Source organism: Streptopelia decaocto (assembly GCF_964273445.1).
Source record: "Streptopelia decaocto genome assembly, chromosome: 1".
NCBI classification, from domain to species: domain Eukaryota; kingdom Metazoa; phylum Chordata; class Aves; order Columbiformes; family Columbidae; genus Streptopelia; species Streptopelia decaocto.
In genome coordinates, this window is record NC_138663.1 from 148,847,026 (window position 1) to 148,867,810 (window position 20,785).

At 41.6% G+C, this 20,785-nt stretch overlaps 1 protein-coding gene across 1 annotated transcript in view; it reads left to right on the forward strand.

Annotated features, from left to right (window-relative positions):
- RASA3 (RAS p21 protein activator 3) overlaps window positions 1-20,785 on the forward strand; it is a 132,721-nt gene that overhangs the window by 71,646 nt on the left and 40,290 nt on the right. Inside the window, exon 5 of the mRNA XM_082058721.1 lies at window positions 1,416-1,492. Coding sequence (XP_081914847.1) covers window positions 1,416-1,492 — 77 coding nt within the window. The remainder of the gene's footprint in view (window positions 1-1,415; window positions 1,493-20,785) is intronic.

Below are 20,785 nucleotides of genomic sequence, written 5' to 3' on the forward strand. Positions count from 1 at the left end.
GGAGCATTCTTTGTTCCTGAGAGAGGTCAGTCTCACCTTTAAGATGACCAGAAATATTTCAATAAAAACATTATTGTACCTTCTGGGTATTTTCTTACAAAGGACTATTTTCTCTAGACTTCCTAAATCTCTATTCCTGTCTCTTAATTTCTGAAAACTTGTATTACTGTCATGCACCGACTTCAGTCTTTGTTTAGACTGCTAAATGTAAGATGACTAGGGAATGAGCTTGAACTGAACTTCTTCGTGCGCTGCTTTGGACTGTTGTCACCAGCTTTTGTCCAGACAAATCTGCTGTAGAGGGAGTAGATCTTAGCAGTGTAGGTGCAACTTGAGGCCAGGGTGTGGTCTTCACCCAACTCTGTTACACAGGATAGACATCCTCACAGAGCAGGAGGTTGCTGTAACTAGGCAGAGGAGACAGGGAAGTCTCTGGCAAGAGTTCTGGTCACGTGCAAAAAGAGGAAAGGCCAAATCTGGAAGACCTTATGAAAGAGTTGGAAACAGACTTCTGTATGAGTTGAGGTAAATCTGAGTCAAAGATGAAACCCATGTTAGGACTCTGACTAACTAGCAGGGTGCAATTTAGGGCCCTTTGGTAAAAAGGGTGGAGGGGAGGTGGTTATTAAGATTAATGCCTTTATTTTGGCCATGATAATTTGTACAAGATGATCAAGTAGTGCTGGCATGTCAGAATAAATCAATAACAACATGTATTTTGCATTTACCATATATACGCAGTAAGAATGGTGCTCAGTTTTTGCCAGTGGGAGTGGATTCTCATGTTTAGAAATGCAGTAGAGTTAATATGGGAAATGCAGTTTGTATTTGTGACTGACTTTATTTTCTTAGCATATTTGAGCATAACATTTTGGCCCAAGTCATAATAAAGTTAATGTGATGGTAAGGAGTGGAAGATTGTAATAGTAGATGCTATGAATGCTAGCAATATGGTTGAACTTTTTTTTAGTTGCCCAGTGTAGTTTTACTGATACTTGTCTCACAACTTATATTGTTTAATAATTTTTATTTTTCTAATGTTTAAAATCTGTAGGTGTTCATTTATAACACTGCTATGATATCTTTTCAATGATTGTGTTGCAGATCTTTGCTTAATATTTGAAGTACTAAATATAGATAAAGCTCCAACAATATGTTATGTCAGCTCACAGACACTCCATGTCCCTCATTTAGTAAAACATACAGAGATAAGATAATGGTGAGAATTATGCACTGAAATTTAGTGAAATGGCTACTAATCTGAATTCTCTAGCAGATGAAATACCTTAGCTATACAGCTATTACTGAAGCTCCTCCTGGAATTACTTGCATTAAGTGACTTGCTTTAAGTTGGAATGGTGTGCTTGGCTATGCATAAAACTAATTTTTCATATGTTGTTTTTGGTGTGTTTCAGGGGAAGGTCCATCTCGAGCTGAGACTGAGTGAAGTCATAACAGACACTGGTGTCGTCTGCCATAAGCTTGCAACACGGTAGGATTTGAAATGTAACTGTGGAGTTATGAGAAACACACTAATTACAGATAGTGTGCAATGCTTCATTTAAAAATAGTTGAAGGAATCAAAACATTGATTGGATATTGAATGCTCTTAATCAGTGATATCCTTATGAATTTCAAGGATGTGAGGGTTTTTTTTCATTTTATCTTCTCCTTCTCTCCAAATAATCTATATAATTTTCTTCCTAATATTCTTATACGTTAATAATAAATCACTCATCCAATTTAGTCATGGCATAAATACTAAAAAGACATCAAAGGATAATATGAGTGTCCTTCTGATTTGCATTAATGACCATACCATCTAAGCAAATTTGTAGAATAACTTGCCTGGTGACAGTGTTACAGAGCTGACTTAGCAAACAAAAATCTGCCATCAGTTATTAAAGCAGCCTCAGAATCAGCTTTCCAATCTCACTCAGACAAATAGAAAACTAGAAGCTACAGGACTCTGATGGGAGGCAAGATTTTGCCTTCCTCTGGGGAGGAGTTCGGAAGGCTATTGCTCTCTGACCACACCAAAGCCTTTCAGGTGGCCACTTCAGGAGCACCGGCAGAGCTGGGTGGCTTCTTTTAGGAGTCCACTTTGTGTTCTTTGTCGGGCAGAAGAGCTGTTGAAATCCGAGTGTTGGCATCATACATTTCTTAGCTATTTGGTGATTGTGTCAATAGAAAAAATGCTCTGTTAGGAAGGTTCTCACCAACCCTCTTTTCAGACTAGTATTTGACATAATTTCATTACTGTTTTTGCTGAGGCTTTGTTAGCAAGCTGCCATGGCAGTCTTTACATCCAGGGTCTCTTAACAAATGCCATGAGCCATGTGATTGACCTCCATCCTTCTAGGCACACTGTTGACACAAGGATGTGCTGGGGTGAATGATCTTGCATGTTTGTGCATGTACCCTCTGGCCATCCAGGCTCTACCAGCGTGCTGCAGGTAGCTATGTTTGAAATCTTTCTCTTTGCAGTCTGCTGTCATGAGGCACAGTGAATAACAGGGACAGTCTGATGAAAGTTACTGTGTAGGCTCTGAGCTTGCTGTACCTGGTTCAGAACAAAATTTTCTGTGTCAATATAGCTGTGCACCACCTGGAAAACCCAGCCTTCTACTACTACTACCTGAGGACTCCTATCATATCACTTTCCATTGTGAAATTTGAGTATGACCAAGTGATGACAATCACATGCATTCTGAGAAACTGGGGTTTAAACCTGCATCTTCCAAGTCCTAGGCTGGCATGAGAGGGGGAAATGGAAAGTGGGAAAAGGCAGTTTCTTGTCTTTCTACCCCACTGTATCTCTGCTGTGGGAGAGAGTAAATGTGTGTGGGACATACAGGGCAGTGGGCTTGGACTGTCCTCAGAGTAGGCCTGGAGGAGACTGTGCTTGGAGAGGGAAAAGGAACACAGTTGTCTTGAGTACCTGATTTTCTTTTTTTTTTTTTAATTTGGTCTTTCTGGAAGTGTGTGATGCTTCTCCTTAGTGGTGTGATATGGCCACAAAGGCCTCTGCCTGTATCCTTCTAACCCTAATTGTGGGTGAAGACCCTGTGATATCTGGGACTGTGCAAATATAGGTTAACTAGAACACCTTTCCACCTTCACCATGGTCTGTTTTGAATAGTTAGGTGGTATACTGAAGGACCTTCGGAAGTGTTTACCTTTCTTTGTTTTGTTCTGAGAGAGTATGCCATGCAACAGCCAGCTTTCTATTAAAGGTCTTGTCTTCAGTTAAATATGTCCTGGTAACATTATAGTACCAATGGATTTTTCAGGAAAATTCCTGAAATACTAGAAGTAGGTGTCTGAAAAGGTCCCTCTTAACACGTAGCACATGCAGCTTCTTGCTTCATGAAAAGCAATAAGGCAATGACAAGTTTAACAATATGGCAGCATGCAGCACTTTTTTTTACCTTTCTGTTCGTTTGACCAGACAGGTGTTAAATCTGTATTCTTTTTTCATCTGTATGACCTTGATTTGAAGACTATTTCATTCACTTTCTACAACGCAGAGAAAATACTTAAATTGGCTTGCGAAACATTCTGTAACCGTGATTTGCAAGGCATTGTTTGATAAATGCCATGTACTAGCTGAAATGTGTAGAAGAATCCTGAGGTTTTACCCACTGAATCATGAAGTTCAGAGTTTATCTTGATTTAAGTCCATCCCTCGGCTCTTAGAAGCAAAACTTAAAAATCAGAGCCCAAGCAAGCTTTTGTCTGCTGAAGCCACCTTTCCCTTGTCATCTTCTGTTGCTGATCTGGATACTCTGTTGGGCTCTGGCTAGTTTTCACAGGTATTTGTTATTTGAGTGGTAAGGGAGAGTAGTGCTTAGCAGCTTATATAAGAGAACTCGAAAGTAATTGTTATTTCTAGAGTAAGTATTTCTATTGGTGCAGGTTTTCACGGCAGCGTGTCTTATGAATAAGAAAGAAAAGGGAATGATAAAGAAAAGGGAATGATTATATTGGGCGGGGGGGAAGCAGTTCAGAATGTAGTCCAGCATTTTCTTCATGCTGCACTGTTTGCTTTAGGAAGTTACACAGCAAACTGCAGCTGTTAACATTTTTCCACATGATCTGAAATCCTTTTCAGGTTTGTTCATAACTAGTTTGGCTGTAATACTTAGGCGTGTAAGAAGAGAGTGCAGTAATTAAGCAATACTCAACTAAATTTCTGTGTAGCTGGAATTTGCTAGTGGGAAGAACGACAGAGGTAGGGGAGGCAGAACTGTTGTTATAGGTCATTAATGAGTGAAAAGCAGAGACTGGGTGTATTAGGGGAGTGCAGCTTCCGACTAAGTTTTGTGAAGATAAGTGATTTTCTTGTGGATGGCTCATGAACTTGTTGCAGCGAGAATGATGAACACTACCCTGCAAATGGCCTCATGGATCTAACCGGTTAAACAATTCAGATCTGCAAGGAGAACTAAAGCTGCTTCCAGTGGGCAACTGTTTACAAATACCTTGGAGGTGCATGCTTTTTTTTAAGCCCCAGAATAGTGCCTTTTTTTTTCTTTTCCAAAGACAGTTTCAGGCTGAATGAAGACCAGGGCTAATTAGGAAACTTTTTTACCTATCCAGAAAATAAAGATCAGTTTTCTTACCAGCTTACCCATAGGTGTTCACCAGTGTGCCCTCTGAGCCTTTGCCCATTCTGCATTCCAGAAAGCCTCAAAAGCAGCTGCGGCCTTGCTGGGGCGGCCTGCAGTCCCATGGAGCACACCGTGAAGACTTAACTGGATGGGTGGATAGGAAAATTCATCTGAATGGGAGGGCAAATTAAAATTGAGTGCTAAGCTCTTGAACATTAAGTAATGAATTATTTTAAAATGCAAAAGGCACGTTAGCTTTCTTAGCCTTTGCAGAAGCAACAAAAAATCGGTTTTAAAAACTGTTACCTAATAGGTTCTCCTTAGGTAGCATTCAGTACTTTCATTTAGCCCTAAACCACTAAGCTGTTGTGCTTCATCAGAGCACTTCAGAGGCCTTAGTCTCTGCCAGCTGTTACAGCACAATCTCCCAGACTGAATCTCTGCAAAAGAGATTATAAGGAGAAGCATTAGTGGGTTTAAAAGTTACACTGACACTACAGAAGCAGGCACCACACTCGGACTTCTGGTGTCTCCTGGCAGCTCCTGCTGTCATCCTCTGTGAGAACCACAACTCTGTTTTTCTGTTCCTCCTGGGAACACATTGCTACTTGTGGGCTTCCTCTGTGGAACTGCTGCAAACCCTGATGGTCCTGGGGACTGGCTTGGGCACTGGGTTGTCAGCAGAGTCTCTGTAAGTCTCTTGCCTCCCTGTTACATGACTTGGGATGCAGGCTCTTGGTGTGTCATATGTTCACTTTCTACAGAGAGAGCAGGCCTACAGCCTGCTGGGCACAGACCTTTGCCCAAGTGCTTGTCAGATGAAAGACAAGATGTATCGACTTGGCAACCTGGTACCTTCATGTAACTGCGTTTGTACTAACTACTGTTGTGCCATGTAGTGCATCTTGAGTGCTAGGAAACAGCAAGTCTTATCCAGTAGATTCTGGCTTCTCCTCTCTCTGTCTTTCCCTCACAAAAGATCTCACATTGTCTTCTTCCACGTTCTTTACAGCCACAGCCTTCCTGATGCTCTACACAGTCAGCTGCTTCTTGTGGCTACCAACATCTGGCCTCACCTTCCACTGGTTGTAGAATGAAGGTCATCTCTTGTTAAGTGGTTTGTTACCTGTCAGAAATCTGAATCAGGCCTTAATACTGTGCATGCTAGAAACTGCACTATTCTTTTTCTCTAATGTAGAGGAAGAAAAATAAGCAGCAGGGACCAGGGAAGGATGCTCCTTCTGCCGCCATGCCAGATTGAAGTGTTTGAACTAAGTCATGAACGGAGTGTGTGTACCCATATTCCATGAATACCTCTGAAAAACAGTGGCACATACTTCCCTCTAACTTTTTTTTCCTGAGGCACCACTTTGTATACAGATATCCTTCCTGCTTTACAACAAAAGTACTCAGAAAGGAGCCCTAGACCTTTTGTAAACCTTTCCCCACCACTGTTGAAGCAGATTCTGCACAGCACATCAGTGTTTAGCACAGAAAGGTGGTTTCCCAGAGGATTTAAGGTCTTTGGGCTGGTCCAGACAACTTTCAGCTTGCAAAGCAACACAGGCCAGGATCAGCAGATATCTGCGTTCATTTTTTATTTCATTTTTTTATTTTTTAACAAAGAGGAGAGTTCCTGCAGATAGCTTTTTAGAAATCTGTAGGTTTCGCTCTGGTTAAGCTACCAGAGGCAACATTTAGCAGCAGTGTTCTGTATTTAGCAAGATGACATCTGACTTCCAGCATGCCTGAAGGAACAGGCTGCTGAACTCCTGTTGAAAGTCAGCATGAGCTGGGAGCCTGGCTCCCTGATCTTCCTTTGAGAATTCCAGCATGTGTATGTAATTACTCGCATTTAAATGTCTGTATTTATTCAGTGTCCCCAGCTGTTTCTTCAAGTGTTGTCTTATGTCTTGTCTCTTAGGTTTAAAAAAGCTTGGAAACATCTGCTTTGGAGAGCACCCCCCCGCCTCCTTTTGTTCTCCCATGCCAGTAAATCTATATAGCTAAATAAAAACGTATGTGGTTTAGTAGCCACTGCTGTCTTTCATATGCTGTAACACAGTTTTCCAGCAAGCAGTTCATGAGTCTACAAAATCCATTAGCAATTCTGAAATTTTATTTGTTAAATGAAGCATTTGTAGCCCTGGTGTGGAAGATGTGGCTGCTCTGCATTAATTTATTATTTGAATGCTGTGCAACCCCCTAGAGAGCTCTACAAGACGTATTCTGACCATGTGGAACGAAGTTAAATGGGCTGTTTGCAAGGGCAAGCAGGAAAGGAAACAATAAGTAGATATGACATCCCTAAGATAAACACTTCAGGGGCCATTAAGAGAACAGTGACTGAGCTGTGGGTATTTAAGAGCTTTTAAAAGCCCTTCTGAAGAGGAAGATGAAGGTAAGGAGGAGGGTGTCATTTGTCAAGTTTGGTTAAGCAGAAGTTCTCTGCCCAGGGGTGGGAGCGCTGGGGCTGGGTGACTGTTCCCCAGCCTTCTCTGCCATGTGAATCGAGCACAGCGCACACAGTGGGCAGCAGCTGGCCTGCCTCTCTGACCACTCACATTATAGATTTGAATTTCCTCACCCGTGAGCTTTGCTGGAAAGTGGTGTGGACAGCACATTGCTTGCAGGTTGGCCACCATTGCCCTAAATCAGTGTGACTTTATGTAACTCTTTAAAATTCCCTTATGCAATGTGATGTTTCTGAGGTTAAGATAAATGATGCTCTGTTCTGACAATTTTAGAGGGTCAGCCTCTGTTTTGCTGGTCACAGCTCCTGAAGGGCAAAGCCACATATATCAAATCCAGTCAGAAGGGCTGAGATAACAACCATTCCTGCTTGTGGATCCAGTCTACATCCTAATCTAAGCGTAAGAGGAAAACATGATAATGATCTCCTCTTGTCTGGTGAAGGTTTGATCTTGTCACCTGTGATTCCATTTGGAAACACCTTGAAAAACTACAGGAGCGCAGCTAGTCTATGAACCATGTAATATATTTAAATGTTTTTTTATAAAATTAAAACATGCAGTCATCATCCTTGAGTCATCTAAGAATTTTGCTTTACTAAGTAGCTTGTTTCCTGCTTTTCTTGTTTACATTGGAGCTCATTTACTTTCCTATAGATAACTATCTTAATCAGATTCCAGGAAAAGGTAAAGAAACTGTCTAAAGAGTTGGATTAAAGAGAGAACTTGGAGATGTGTGGCTATATTGTATCTATACCACTGAAGACCATATTTTGTCTGCTTTCTGTCCTGACACTGATGCTGATAAGAGTGGAAAGCAGGAGTGCAGGAAGGATAGCCAGCAAAGTTTTGGATAATGGTTTTCTGTGCTGTTTTGTGATGTATTTTTTTTCTGAATGCCATTTTAATGAAGAACACTTTGGGACCCATTATCTTGGTGCAAGTTCTTTAATCTGTCATAGCATTCCAGTTTTCTTTAATAGATGGTGTTGGTGGCATGTGGACTCTTGTTACTTGTCAGTGGTGTAGAGAAGGGTTTGTTCCTCCCTTCAGTGTGATGTGCCATACTGTCTTTTTCGAATTAGAGGTTGTGTTCTGCAAAAAAGTCAACAGTAACCAGGAGATGTTTCCTCATGGAGCCAGTGAGCTGATGACACTGTTTTGTTTACTGTGTGAGGCAGCAGCACTCAGTCTTGGGCTCTTGATGGTACATGGGCCTGGCGCAAGACTTACTGCTTCTGTTGAGTCTGGAAGTGGCCCAAGGCCAGGGCTGACAGCGGTTGCTCTTCCAGCTGTGCTACAGCTCTCAGCGCTCTCTGCCTCTGTTCCAAATGGGTCCCTGAGCCACCCTGCCTCTTGGGTTTGCTGCTTCCAGGTTTAGAGAATATATATTTTGTGTTGATTTAGAGAAGTTTCTACTCTGTTGTAGAGACATGCAGTGTACAGCCAGCTTTGAACTTGTTTCAGGGTCAAAAGAAGCTTATTTTCCTGCCTGAAATACAAGCTGAATCAGGGAGAAAAAAATGGTGTTGCAGATTAGTTTAATGTATGCATCAATCAAGTCACCTTGTAGTATTTTGAAAAATTTCAACTTCTGTTTGCTGCTGGTAGGGAATTCTAATGAGGGTATAAAGTGGTTTCAAGGCTTCATTTTCAATAAACTGATGCATCCATTAAAATGTGTCACAATCTCCTTTCTCTAGAGAGCATACTCTGCATCAAGCTGCGCCTTTTCCTGCAAGATTGCATCTTGGTTGTGCTTTTATACTTGTATGTGTTTCATAACAAACTGGTTGGGCAAAATTGCTCAGAGATTAAATCACATAGTATCTGGTATTTTTATCATGTAGTGCTGCAATACTGCAGATGTTGGGGAGTAGGGAGGGGAAGAAAGAAGAAATGAGTATGTATCTTTGTCCAAAGCTTCAGCATAGTACAGGGTTTTTTTTCCTTCCTTCCAACTCTGGCAGCACTGAGGTTACACTTTCTGCCATCTAAGTAGTTCTCCCCACTTTGCTTCTCTATCCTGTCCTCCCCAAAACTTCTCTTAACTGTTTTGTAGCCTAAGTCAAATTTAAATTGCTCACTCTCCATTGAACCTGCCCATATACCATCTCTTCCTGCTGCCAGATTTCCCACTAAATGAAGTATCAGTTTGACCCTTCTTTGATTTTGTCTGCAGTGTTTCTTCAGTGCTTCTCCTCTGTTTATTAAATTCTTTGTTTATTCTAATCACAAACAAGTATCTTCATATCTGTAATCCTAATCAAGAGCAACTTCTTTGATTAGACCCTTTGGCATTAGTCCATCTGCAGCAGAACATGTTTTGAAGTGCTTGCCATTTTGAGCTTGAATCATCATTACATGACTCTAGAACATGTATAAAACAACTTGTAATACAAGACTGGAATGTAACTCTTCTAAGTCTGTTTTAACAGTAAGTGCCACTGTTCAAATAACATGAGGGTACTTGCCATTTTACACAGAGTAAACATAGTCTGGGATTGGAAATGGAAGCAAATTATTCAAGCATAAATCCTTTTGATAAATTACTTTTAGCCTCTGAATGTGCTTGAGGTCACAGTGTTAGGGTGGCTTGAGGGCATTAGAGAGCATTCCTGAACTATCTGTATATGTGAGAGGTGCATGGATTTTGAGAACTGTGAATCGTTACTACCTTGGATATGCCCATGGTACCCTAAGCACCTGCAGTTTTTACTTCACTTTAATGGCGGTTAGCTGAAGCAGTTGAATTATGGTTGAGGTAGGGCCCTAGGAAAAACTAGTTGTTGTCTTGCAACATGACCTGTATCAAAAGGCTCTTTGAAGTATATAGTATTTAGCATAATACAAAGGTAAATTTATATGCTGTTTCATTCTGAATGACTGTTGGAATTCCCACAGCTTCTGTGGCATGCACCATCGAGAAACAATGCTGGTGAAGCTTCTAAAGGGGCAATGTGATGGGACACTATTTACAAATCACACTTTTCTCTGCAAGTTTTTATCGATTGCTCCAAGAGCAACAGTTGCCTAGGTGATATTTAGGTAGCAGAACAGGGAACTGGGGACATAAAGGTATGAGAGGAATCGGGGAAGCTGGAGGGTAAAGAGGAGATCCCAGGGCCATAGGTGTTGAAGTTGGGGGCTTTTGCAAGTATGAGAGCAAAGACATGGTACACAATGCATAAGAAATGCCCTCCATTAACTTTATTGTTCACAGAACTATTTGTTGAGAGGAAGTTGTTGCAAGAAGTCTGACACTTTATGTGACAATAATGAGAGAGTATCACTTTCCCTACTCCATCCAGATGAGCTAGAAATCATGTTCATGTTTGTGGGTACTTTATTGTACTGGGAGCACAACTGGTGATGCACTGTGACCAAGTCCTTTCCAGAGTCCACAGTGCTAAAATCACCAAGTGTCTACTGTACTCCCTCCTCCACATGCTCCTTGGTGTAAACCTTTGCCTTGGATGCCATTTTCTGGCATTTTCAGTAAGAGCTGATTGTAAAGTATTTAATCTGTGTTGCTAATTACATATTTGTAACATACAAAGAACTTGTGAGTGGGAAGGATTGTCTTTTAATATTTTTAATTCAATAGCACTTTGAGATGAGCTATTTTTACTGTCCCACTCTTTTCCTTCCCACTGTACAAGGTAGTTTGCTACTTCCTCCTTTAATAATTTTGTTCTCTCAAATACAAAGAGAAGAGGGAAATATTTTGAAAGCAAATGCAAGACACCCTTCTAACAAGCACAGAAATTGGCAAGGAGGCTGTGCTTTTGGAGGCAGTAGCATGTGCAATCAATTTTAACTCATATTGCAGTTGACTTACTTCCAAGCTGATGGTTTTGTAATAATTTCATACAAGATTCAAACAGAGGCAAGAATTCAGCTAGACTATACAGCTGCAGATGTACTGGCTGCACATGGTGTTACCCTCTCAGTTGTTTGACAATCACAGCCGCGTTGTCCAGTTTCTTGCCCTGCTGGCTTAAATATCACGTTGGTAAGAGGTAGCACAGTGTGGTGGCCGACTCTCGCTGTTTCTGTAGAGTCAAAGGCTACAGAGAATCACCGAACCTCCATGTGCAGCCCTTTCCCTGCTGGGGACATCCAGTGGTCTTGTCTTCTATACACAGCCATTGGATTTAACAAAATTCATACTACTGGGAGTATCTCTTGTGATCTCTACCACTTTCTCAAATCTTGTGGAAAACACCAACTGATCCAAAAATAACATCAGTGAGAGACTGATGGCCAAATGTAGACAGAAAACATTTTCTCATAAGCCTGTATCTTTAGGAGACCAAGCTAAAAAGGATGCTGTTGAATGGCAGAAGCATTCACAGAAGAGCCACAGGAAGAATTGAAGACCTGGCAAATGTGTCTCACAGTGAACAAATGTTTGATTTATGCAAGAAAAACTTGAAAGTGGTGAAACCACAGTTTGCACAATATTCAGAGGAGAGTTCTTCTGATTGTATGGTTACTCATTCTCACCACAGTGATACTCAGTGGTTGGAAGCTAAAGACTAGTCTAATGGAAAACACTTGGATGTGGTGTGTTGGTTGTTAGTTTTATTTTTTTTTGAGTCATGATCATTAATCAGTGAATGTTTTTCTGTATAACATTGTAAAGGTATTTTAATCATTGTGATTCCTTTGCATTAAGCCTTAATTTCTTTTGAGAAGGTGTTCTGGAGTTGCAGTAGAAATTAAGAACTCATTGCACAACTTGACTAGGTGAGAGTTTTCATCACTGTCTTGAAAGAGGCCAGATGATGTGATCCCAGTGATCCCTTTTGGTCCCAAAATATAAGGAGAAACTTAGTGCAAGTATGAACTCTTTGTGTAATAACTGGAATTATAAAGCTGATGTGGGCTGCTAATTACAGCTGGTTATACCAGAATGCCTACCTGACCATGCCCTAATTTGCTTCTTGTTCTCCCCTAAGAAGATCTAAAGTGACAAGACACTAAAAACTTTATTTAAAGAGCTCTTTCTTTGCATTTTTATTTTATCACCAAGGATCTCAGTGCTGTACAAACAACAGTCTAACCACCACTTGGTGAAGCACAGCCTTCTTTGGGGTGGGATATCATAAATTTTAACTGAACCTAAGATACGACTGACCTTTCAGGGTAGAAAGTAAAGTGGAATCTGGTGTCAGCAGAAACTAGTCACAGGACGTGTAATGTTTTGCTGCTGGTAGGGCACCAGGTTTACTGTTCTGATGTGCTCTGTGCAGGAAATCTCACCTGGTGCTTTATCCCATCCAACTGGCTGAGATATTTTGTCTTCCGCTAAAAGTCTGTGCCTTCCTGTCCAGTTACCTTCTGGGTACTGCTCTGTGATTACTCAGTAGTAGGCTATCACTCAGAAAAGTCTAAATTTTTTTTTCTGAAACACTACCTGTAAGTCAGTATGTCTGTATGTTTTCAGAGGAGAAAGCATCAGGCAGGATCATTGCAGGTGAGCGTTTTCCCAATGGCTTAAAAAGTGTGGAGAGTCTTACGAGTCTGGTACTTTACAGTTGTGATATTGCAGTGGATGATACTTTATTAAGAAGGTTTCACTGCTAATGGAAGGTTTTGTCTGCAGGACCCACTTCTTTTGGTCTTTCCACAGAATGGTGCCAAAACATCCTTCCTGCAATTTCTGGATTATGTTCACAGCGTGATTCTTTAGGTACAGAATGCTGTAGCACATCTCTAGGAGAGACAGTCACAGTATCACAGTATCACAGTATGTTTGGGATTGGACGGGACCTCAAAAGATCATCTAGTCCAATCCCCCTGCTGGAGCAGGAACACCTAGGTGAGGTCGCACAGGAACATGTCCAGGCGGGTTTTGAATGTCTCCAGAGAAGGAGACTCCACAACCTCCCTGGGCAGCCTGTTCCAGTGCTCTGTCACCCTCACTGAGAAGAAGTTTCTTCTCAAATTTAAGTGGAACCTCTTGTGTTCCAGCTTGATCCCATTACCCCTTGTCCTATCATTGTTTGCCACCGAGAAGAGCCTGGCTCCATCCCCATGGCACTCACCCTTTATATATTTATAAACATTAATAAGGTCCCCCCTTAGTCTCCTCTTCTCCAAACTAAAGAGACCCAGCTCCCTCAGCCTTTCTTCATAAGGGAGGTGCTCCACTCCCTTAATCATCTTGGTTGCCCTATGCTGGACCCTCTCCAGCAGTTCTCTGTCCTTCTTGAACTGAGGGGCCCAGAACTGGACACAATATTCCAGATGTGGTCTCACCAGGGCGGAGTAGAGGGGAAGGAGGACCTCTCTCGATCTACTAACCACCCCCGTTGTAATACACCCCAGGATGCCATTGGCCTTCCTGGCCACAAGGGCACAGTGCTGGCTCATGGTCATCCTGTTGTCCACCAGGACCCCCAGGTCTAATATGTGATCTCCCAACCTATACTGGAACCTGGGGTTGTTCCTGCCCAGATGCAGGACTCTACACTTGCCCTTGTTAAATTTCATTAGGTTATTCCCCGCCCAACTCTCCAGCCTGTCCAGGTCCCGCTGGATGGCAGCACAGCCCTCCGGCGTGTCAGCCACTCCTCCCAGCTTAGTGTCATCAGCAAACTTGCTGATAGTACACTCAATTCCCTCGTCCAAGTCGTTAATGAATATATTGAATAATATTGGCCCCAGCACTGACCCCTGGGGCACTCCACTAGATACTGGCCTCCAACTAGACTCCGCACCATTGACTACCACTCTCTGGCTTCTCTCCCTAAGCCAGTTTGCAACCCACCTCACTACTCTATTGTCTAGACCACACCTCCTCAACTTAGCTGTGAGGATGCTGTGGGAGACTGTGTCAAAGGCTTTACTGAAGCCAAGGTAGACCACATCCACCGCTCTGCCATCATCCATCCACCTTGTTACATTCTCATAAAAGGCTATGAGGTTGGTCAAGCATGACCTACCCTTGGTAAAGCCTTGCTGACTGCCCCTAATAACCCTCTTATCCTTGATATGCCTTGAGATGGCACCAAGGACAAGCTGTTCCATTACTTTCCCAGGGACAGAGGTGAGGCTGACCGGTCTATAATTACCCGGGTCCTCCTTCTTGCCCTTTTTGAAGACTGGAGTGACATTTGCTTTCCTCCAATCCTCGGGCACCTCTCCCGTTTCCCAAGACTTGGCAAAGATGATGGAGAGCGGTCCAGCAATGACTTCAGCCAGCTCCCTCAGCACCCGCAGATGCATCCCATCTGGACCCATGGATTTATGAATGTCCAGACTATTTAATTGCTCCCTAACCCAGTCCTCATCGACTAAAGCAAACTCCTCCATTGACCTGGCTTCATCCAGGGTCTCAGGGGTACAGGGCTCCCCAGGACAGCCTCCGGCAGAGTAGACAGAGACAAAGAAGGCATTCAGTAATTCTGCCTTCTCTGTATCTTCTGCCACCAGGGCACCCACCCCATTCATCAGTGGGCCTACATTGCCTCTGGTATTAGTTTTATCTGCTATGTATTTGAAAAAGTCCCTTTACTAAAACTTGTAAGGAGCCCTCCAGCAGGAGCTGAGGGCACCAACAGCCACAACAGTATATCCACTACTGATAAGAAAGAACAGCAATTGGTCAATGAAAGCATTAACACTAGCTCTGAAAAGCTGCACGTGTACTGCCTTACATGTGAGATGTTTCAGTACCCACCTCAGTGATTTTAACATAAACAAGTGTCAGAGTGAAGTAAGTGGCCTTGTAGGACCAGAGGAACAATGCGAATTGGGCAAGTCACGATTGTGTGGCAGCTGTTTTTTACATGAATGGTTTATTAATCTTTCTTGATCTCTCCTCTCACAAAGTCAGAGACATTGAAGAGTATTTTTCAGTCAATTTTGTGGGAAACTGTATTACAAAAACATGGTTTTTGATATCTATGGTGTTTGTACTACTTGGAATGAATAGCTCTATGTGCCTTAGTGTAAAAAATTCAGGTAAATGAAACTTAACAAGCCTGATGTGTATGTTGCTATTTTGATAACTAAAGAAGACTCCACAGTTCTGCTTCCTGTCCTTCACAAACTTGGTCTATCTGAATGTTGATATGAACATTTCTGTACTTTTTTTTTTTTAAAACCTAATTTTTGAGAACATAATGCCTTGATTTTACTGTTAAATACCTGATGCTGTGTAATTTTTTTTACCTTCCCTGCTTGATTACTGCATTATCTGTAATCATGATGAGATGTGTTAACATCTTTTTAGTTATGTAAATCTTGACAGCATCAAGGTATTTTTTCTTTAATTCTAGCTGGAGAGCATTTACATGTTAACTGTGACACAATTTGTGTAACCTTAGCCCAGTTCTTTTATCAAAATGAATTCAATGCCTCAGCATTACTTTGGGACTCAGTTGGCATCTTAACTGCCATAATTTTTCAGTAGCGTTGATGAATCAGCTTAATTTGAATTCCTTAATGAAAGTATTGCATGTGTAGGAAAGATCACTGGCCTTTAATAATAAATATTGTTAATCAAGATCCCAAATTGTCTGATTATTCACATAAATCTAATCAGAAATTGTTCTGACTCATTTCAAGTTGTGTTTTTAAAGCGTTAAAAGTTCTACCTACCTCAGATGTGCCAAGGCATGCCCAATACAGAAGGTTGTAGCCTCCATGTAGTGTTTGAAGGCACCTTTGATTGTTTTATAGGTCCACAAATAATTGCTTATTTTCTTTTTCAACTGTGAGCTATTTTTTTTTTCCATTTAGAAAGGTGTATTTGCCACTAGAATACATCTAATGAAATATGAAATGTCAGAATCTATGTGAAAGAGTCTTCAAGGACTTATTTATTAGATAAATAATTATATTTGAACGGGGTAGGGATGAGAAGAAGCTGGCTGGGTTTTCATTCTGTTAGTCCCACAGCTCTTGTTAAACCATCTCATTCCCTTCCTGAGTGCACCCCCTGTCACCCAAAAGTTGTTGAGATTTGATCCAGACTCTCATCTGATACATTCCCTTGGCCCAAGAGTTTGGGGTTATTATGGCCCGTGGTTCAAGTATGTTGCAGCATGAGATTTGGATGCCGTATTTCATGCTCTCCCAGTTGTTACAGATGTACATGTCGTTTACCAGCATCTCCAAATTTTTATTTAAATTCTTACTGTCTATGGCCAGCCTGGTTGTTTGGCTTGGCTATACTCAAGCACTTTAGAGGAAACTCTTATTCACCAGCTAGGTAGGAAACCCTTGGGTAAGTTAAGAACATGCTGCTTCTGTTTTGCTGTTTTGTTTCTTAAAGTTGAACGCTGCCCCCTACCTTCCTCCTGCACCAAGGTGCCTCATTTCCTTCACTCTGTCCTAAGTTAATTTTAAAGCTTCTGGGTTTAGTCTCTTCCTCTCTTATATTTTTGCTTACTTGATAATCAGATCCCTGCCAGTAGGCTCAAAAGCTTTTTCTTTGGCTCGTTTCTTGGTGATTTCTTGATAAGTTTTGCCCTGCCAAGTATCACACTCTGTCTTTGGGATGAATGTCAGTCATTTCAAAAACAGCTTCTTCATTTTGTCTTCCTTCTTGTCCTATGGTTATCAGTCCATCTAATAGGAGCAGGTTAAAGTTGGACAGGCCTCAAGTCAGAGATGCAGTTTGCTTTCCACAAACTCTGTACATCACATATAGCACACTGTACATCTTCTTGATACTGACCTACGTTTCCAAGCAGAGAGAAACAACATGGGAGTTTTTAGCATCGCTGGCTGAATTCGTTATGTAGCCATAGCAGCCTGTGTCTGACTCCCAAGCTGCCTTTTGGCCTTGGGTCATCTTTGTCTCCTTATCTGCCTGTACAGACCATATCTCATTGCTTCCATTTAATATCGCCATAGGCCACGCTCAGCTTAGATAAAGCAGTTGTGTAGGCTATAATAATTTGCTTAATGTCATAATTGTTGTCATTTTGTGCTTCACTCCTCTTACATTTCTCACCATGCTGCTTTAACACGAATGCTTCTGCAACTGCCTTCATATTGACCCATTCCTTAGCTTCCTACCGTATTACGTCAAATACAAATTTCTCCACTTTTCCTACAAGAATCAATATAGCTCTGTCATGAAGCAAATTTATCCTTTCCTGTTTGTACCTCTTTTGTGCTACTCTTTCCTTATAGTTTTTGCATACTTCTTGCTCTGCTGCAACTTGTATTTGAGTCTTCCGTCTCCTCTGAAAATCGACTTGTGCTGGAAATAATTCCTTCTCCTTACTTACCCTTCTGCTTTACTCTCCCATTGTTCAGCTATTGCTGACCCTGTTAAAAACTGGGGTTGCGAGTCTGAGACCAAGGCAGGAGGAAATGATGTCAGTGCCAGTAATAGTCACCAAATCAGTTCGGTTCAAAATTTCAGCAAGCTTGTGTCTTTGTTCAAGGCCTCAGGGCAATGTCACAGATAATTTAACCTTTTTTTACATTAACCTAACTTAAAACTTTTCTGAAGTGGCTTTCAGGAAGCTTGCAACTCTTCTGTAATCGACTCATCAACTGGCTTAACTGCTAATGGATTAACTCCTTGTCCTGTGAGAACAGGATGGCTGACGCCCACTTTTTAGTCTGTTCTCTTTATTTAGAACTGAGTACAGATGGTGCTCTCTAAATGTGTGGTTTTAAAAGTCTTTCTAGAGCTGTTATTGGGAAGCAAATTGGATGTTTTGAACTGTAGCAGGAAGGACAGCTCCCATATTAATAGCAGAAAAAAGTCCATGTGATTTTTAAACCATTAAGAAACGTTTAGATGTCTACTAACAGGATAAAATTTTTGCAGTTTATTTGAAGTGATTGTGGTTTTAGGGATGCATATGTATTGACAGTATTTCTTCCTTATATTTATTGAAAACATTTTCGCATTGCCTGTAGCTTTAGTGTAGTATCTCTAATATTATTTGGTTTAGATTGGGGAAGCAGAGGTTGTGGTCATTAGCTTTCATTTGCTTTCTGTATATTATTGGTTGGGTTTGTATGAATATTTGTTCCTGTTTTGCTATAAAATATCTTCAGTAAATACCTGGGGAAGAAACTGTTGCTCGAAGCCGAACATTGACAGTCAGTTCCTCTTCCTCAGCTCTATCCAAAGGAAATCACCATTAATAGCTTTATGTTAACAAGAACTGTGAGTGCGTGACAGAAATGTGGCATATACAGAGCATTCCGGTGAAGACCAAAAGCTAACCTGGATCTGTGTGAGGCTGCAAAAACTGCTGTAGTTCAGCTCAGGAAGGAGCATCTGTTCAGTACAACACAAGTTTAGGAACATGTTTAAATGTTTTGCTGGACTGCAACTCTTCTGAACTCAACTGGGAATGTAGAAAAAAAGGCAGGATTTATGTGGGATTGCAGCTGTAATCTCAGAGTTTCAAGGTTTCTGTTGTGCTTTTGGTGTGGAGGCTTTGGAGGGTATCTTGAAGAGAAAAATCAAAATAGTTGCCTGCACAGCCTGTTCCTCTGATCTGCAAAAGCTCTCTCCAGATTTCAGAAGCTGAAATGGGGGTGGTTTTGAGTGTGTAATGTACCTTGTATAGAGATATTTCAGAGGCAACACATGGAATGCTGTACAGCCTTTTATTTTAAGGGAATATTTCTCAAGTGAAATGCTGGCCTCAGTTAAAGTTGTGCCATTTGTTTGAGTGAGGCAGGATTTCATTTAGGGCCACAGATCTTTGTGGCAAAATGAATTGTCATGTGAAGGGGGAAAGCAGCTCCAGTTAAACATTAATTCTCTTGGAGGTTAAGGGGATGGTGAAGGGATTTAGCATTTGTAAGCCAGAACATGTTTGTTCACCAAAAAAAAAAAAAAGGAGGAAAAGAGGGTATCATCCAAAGAAGACAGCATACCACTGGAGTTCCTAAAGGAGAGTGGTTTTCTTGGAAGGGCAGAAAAAGAGGTGGAAGGATAGATGGGAGAGCAGCAGTGTGGCTGAGGATTGGATAAAGACTCTGGTTTCAGGTTTCCTGGAGAGATGAAAAAAATGTAGTGGGGAAATGGCTTGAAAAATGATGATAAAGCATTGATGTATTTAGTTCAGTATGGCAATATCCACTTGGATATTTTTCCATCCTTTCCCTGCTTCATTCGGCCAAGCATGATCAGTGATCACTGAACACTACACAGTGCTGGAACATTTTGTGTCTGAGAGGGACATGAGATGAAGGTCACATCACTGTGGGCAATTCCCACTATGTTAGAACCACTTCCAGAGGAAACTGATCTGTTCACAGAGCAAAAAACATGCAGGTGTGAAGAATAGTAGGAAATTTTGTTTTGGTACAAGTAGGTCATTTCCAAAAGTAAAGGAATAGGTACTTTTGAAATAGTCTTTCACTAGAGTTCTCATAATTGAAGCAGGCATGATCCTTTGGCTTCAAATATTCATCCAGATGACAAAGGCATGACTCAATACGTGGATGCAGCAGTGCTGGCTTCCTTATTCCCTGGGGACAGGGGTAAAGCAGAGGCAGAATATGGATTGATAAGGAAACTTTGAGGAGGTTGGGACATAATTATCTTAGTACTTTGGATGATGGAGACGGAGTGTAATTTAAAACCAGGACTGAGTATATTTAGAAAACTTTTGCTTTATTCCAGAAGAAACATGTCACTTGGTCAGCCTCTTGGCAAAAAAGGGTTGCGTGTTTATGTGAAGTCCTGAATGAAAATCCAGTAGGTTATTTTGTGGAAGTGACGAGGACGTGCAAGGTTTGTCTGGAGGTGCACTAGCAGCAGTTCTGATACAACATTTGGTCAGACCAAAACCCAGGATGCTGTCTTTGAGCATGTTCAGTAGGAGATGAAGAATTATGAGGGCAGGCATGCTGTGATATACTCTTCTGGTCTCCAGAAATTTGTAATTTGTGGGATTTCTGAGCTAGACGTTGTGCCTTTGTGCCAACTAGTGGTGGATGCAGATCCATCCAGGCGAAGCCCCTCTGAACAAGAGCCCCTCTAAACACGCCAGACCGAGGGAATAAGAAGGAGGCCTGGGAACAGTTCCTGCTTGCAGCAGAAGACAGAAGTCAGTTCACTGGTCGCAAAGCAGCTACCACGTGCCAGCACAGATATGAGGTTGGCCAAGGAAGTCTGTTGTGCAGCATTACCTTGAAGTTCCTCTTAAACCACTGGGACTGAGTAAGGAGCTCGGATCATGGATGGAAGGCTGTACTGAAATAAAAGAATATTCAAGAACGAACTGAATGTGGCAAGGAAAAGGGAAGCACCACTTCTTTACTGTCAGACTAGACAAAAAGACTGGAGTACTCTGTTATGAAGTTAAATAGCCTGTTTTATGTGCCCTGAGAACACCATTCACAAAGGGAGAGTATTCAGAGGTGCTCCGTTACTCCCACTAGACAATGTACTTGGGATGGTACATATGTTACAAGATGATCCTGTAGTCAGTAGTAGACAAAAAAAGAGAGATCCAGAGGGACTCGCATACCCAGCGCTGGGGAATGTACCTTACCAAACAAGTACTTAGCATAAGCCAAAGATGCATTGTTGTGATGACAGTTCTGACAAATCTGCCACAAAGTTTACTTTTAACTTGATACTTCTCTGTCTGGTCAGGCTTACCACACAAAGTACTGAGCGTTCAAGTAATCATTAGATCACTAGAGCAAGCAAGGAGGAAGAAGTCTCTTGCCTTTGAAATGACACAGAGAAGAACC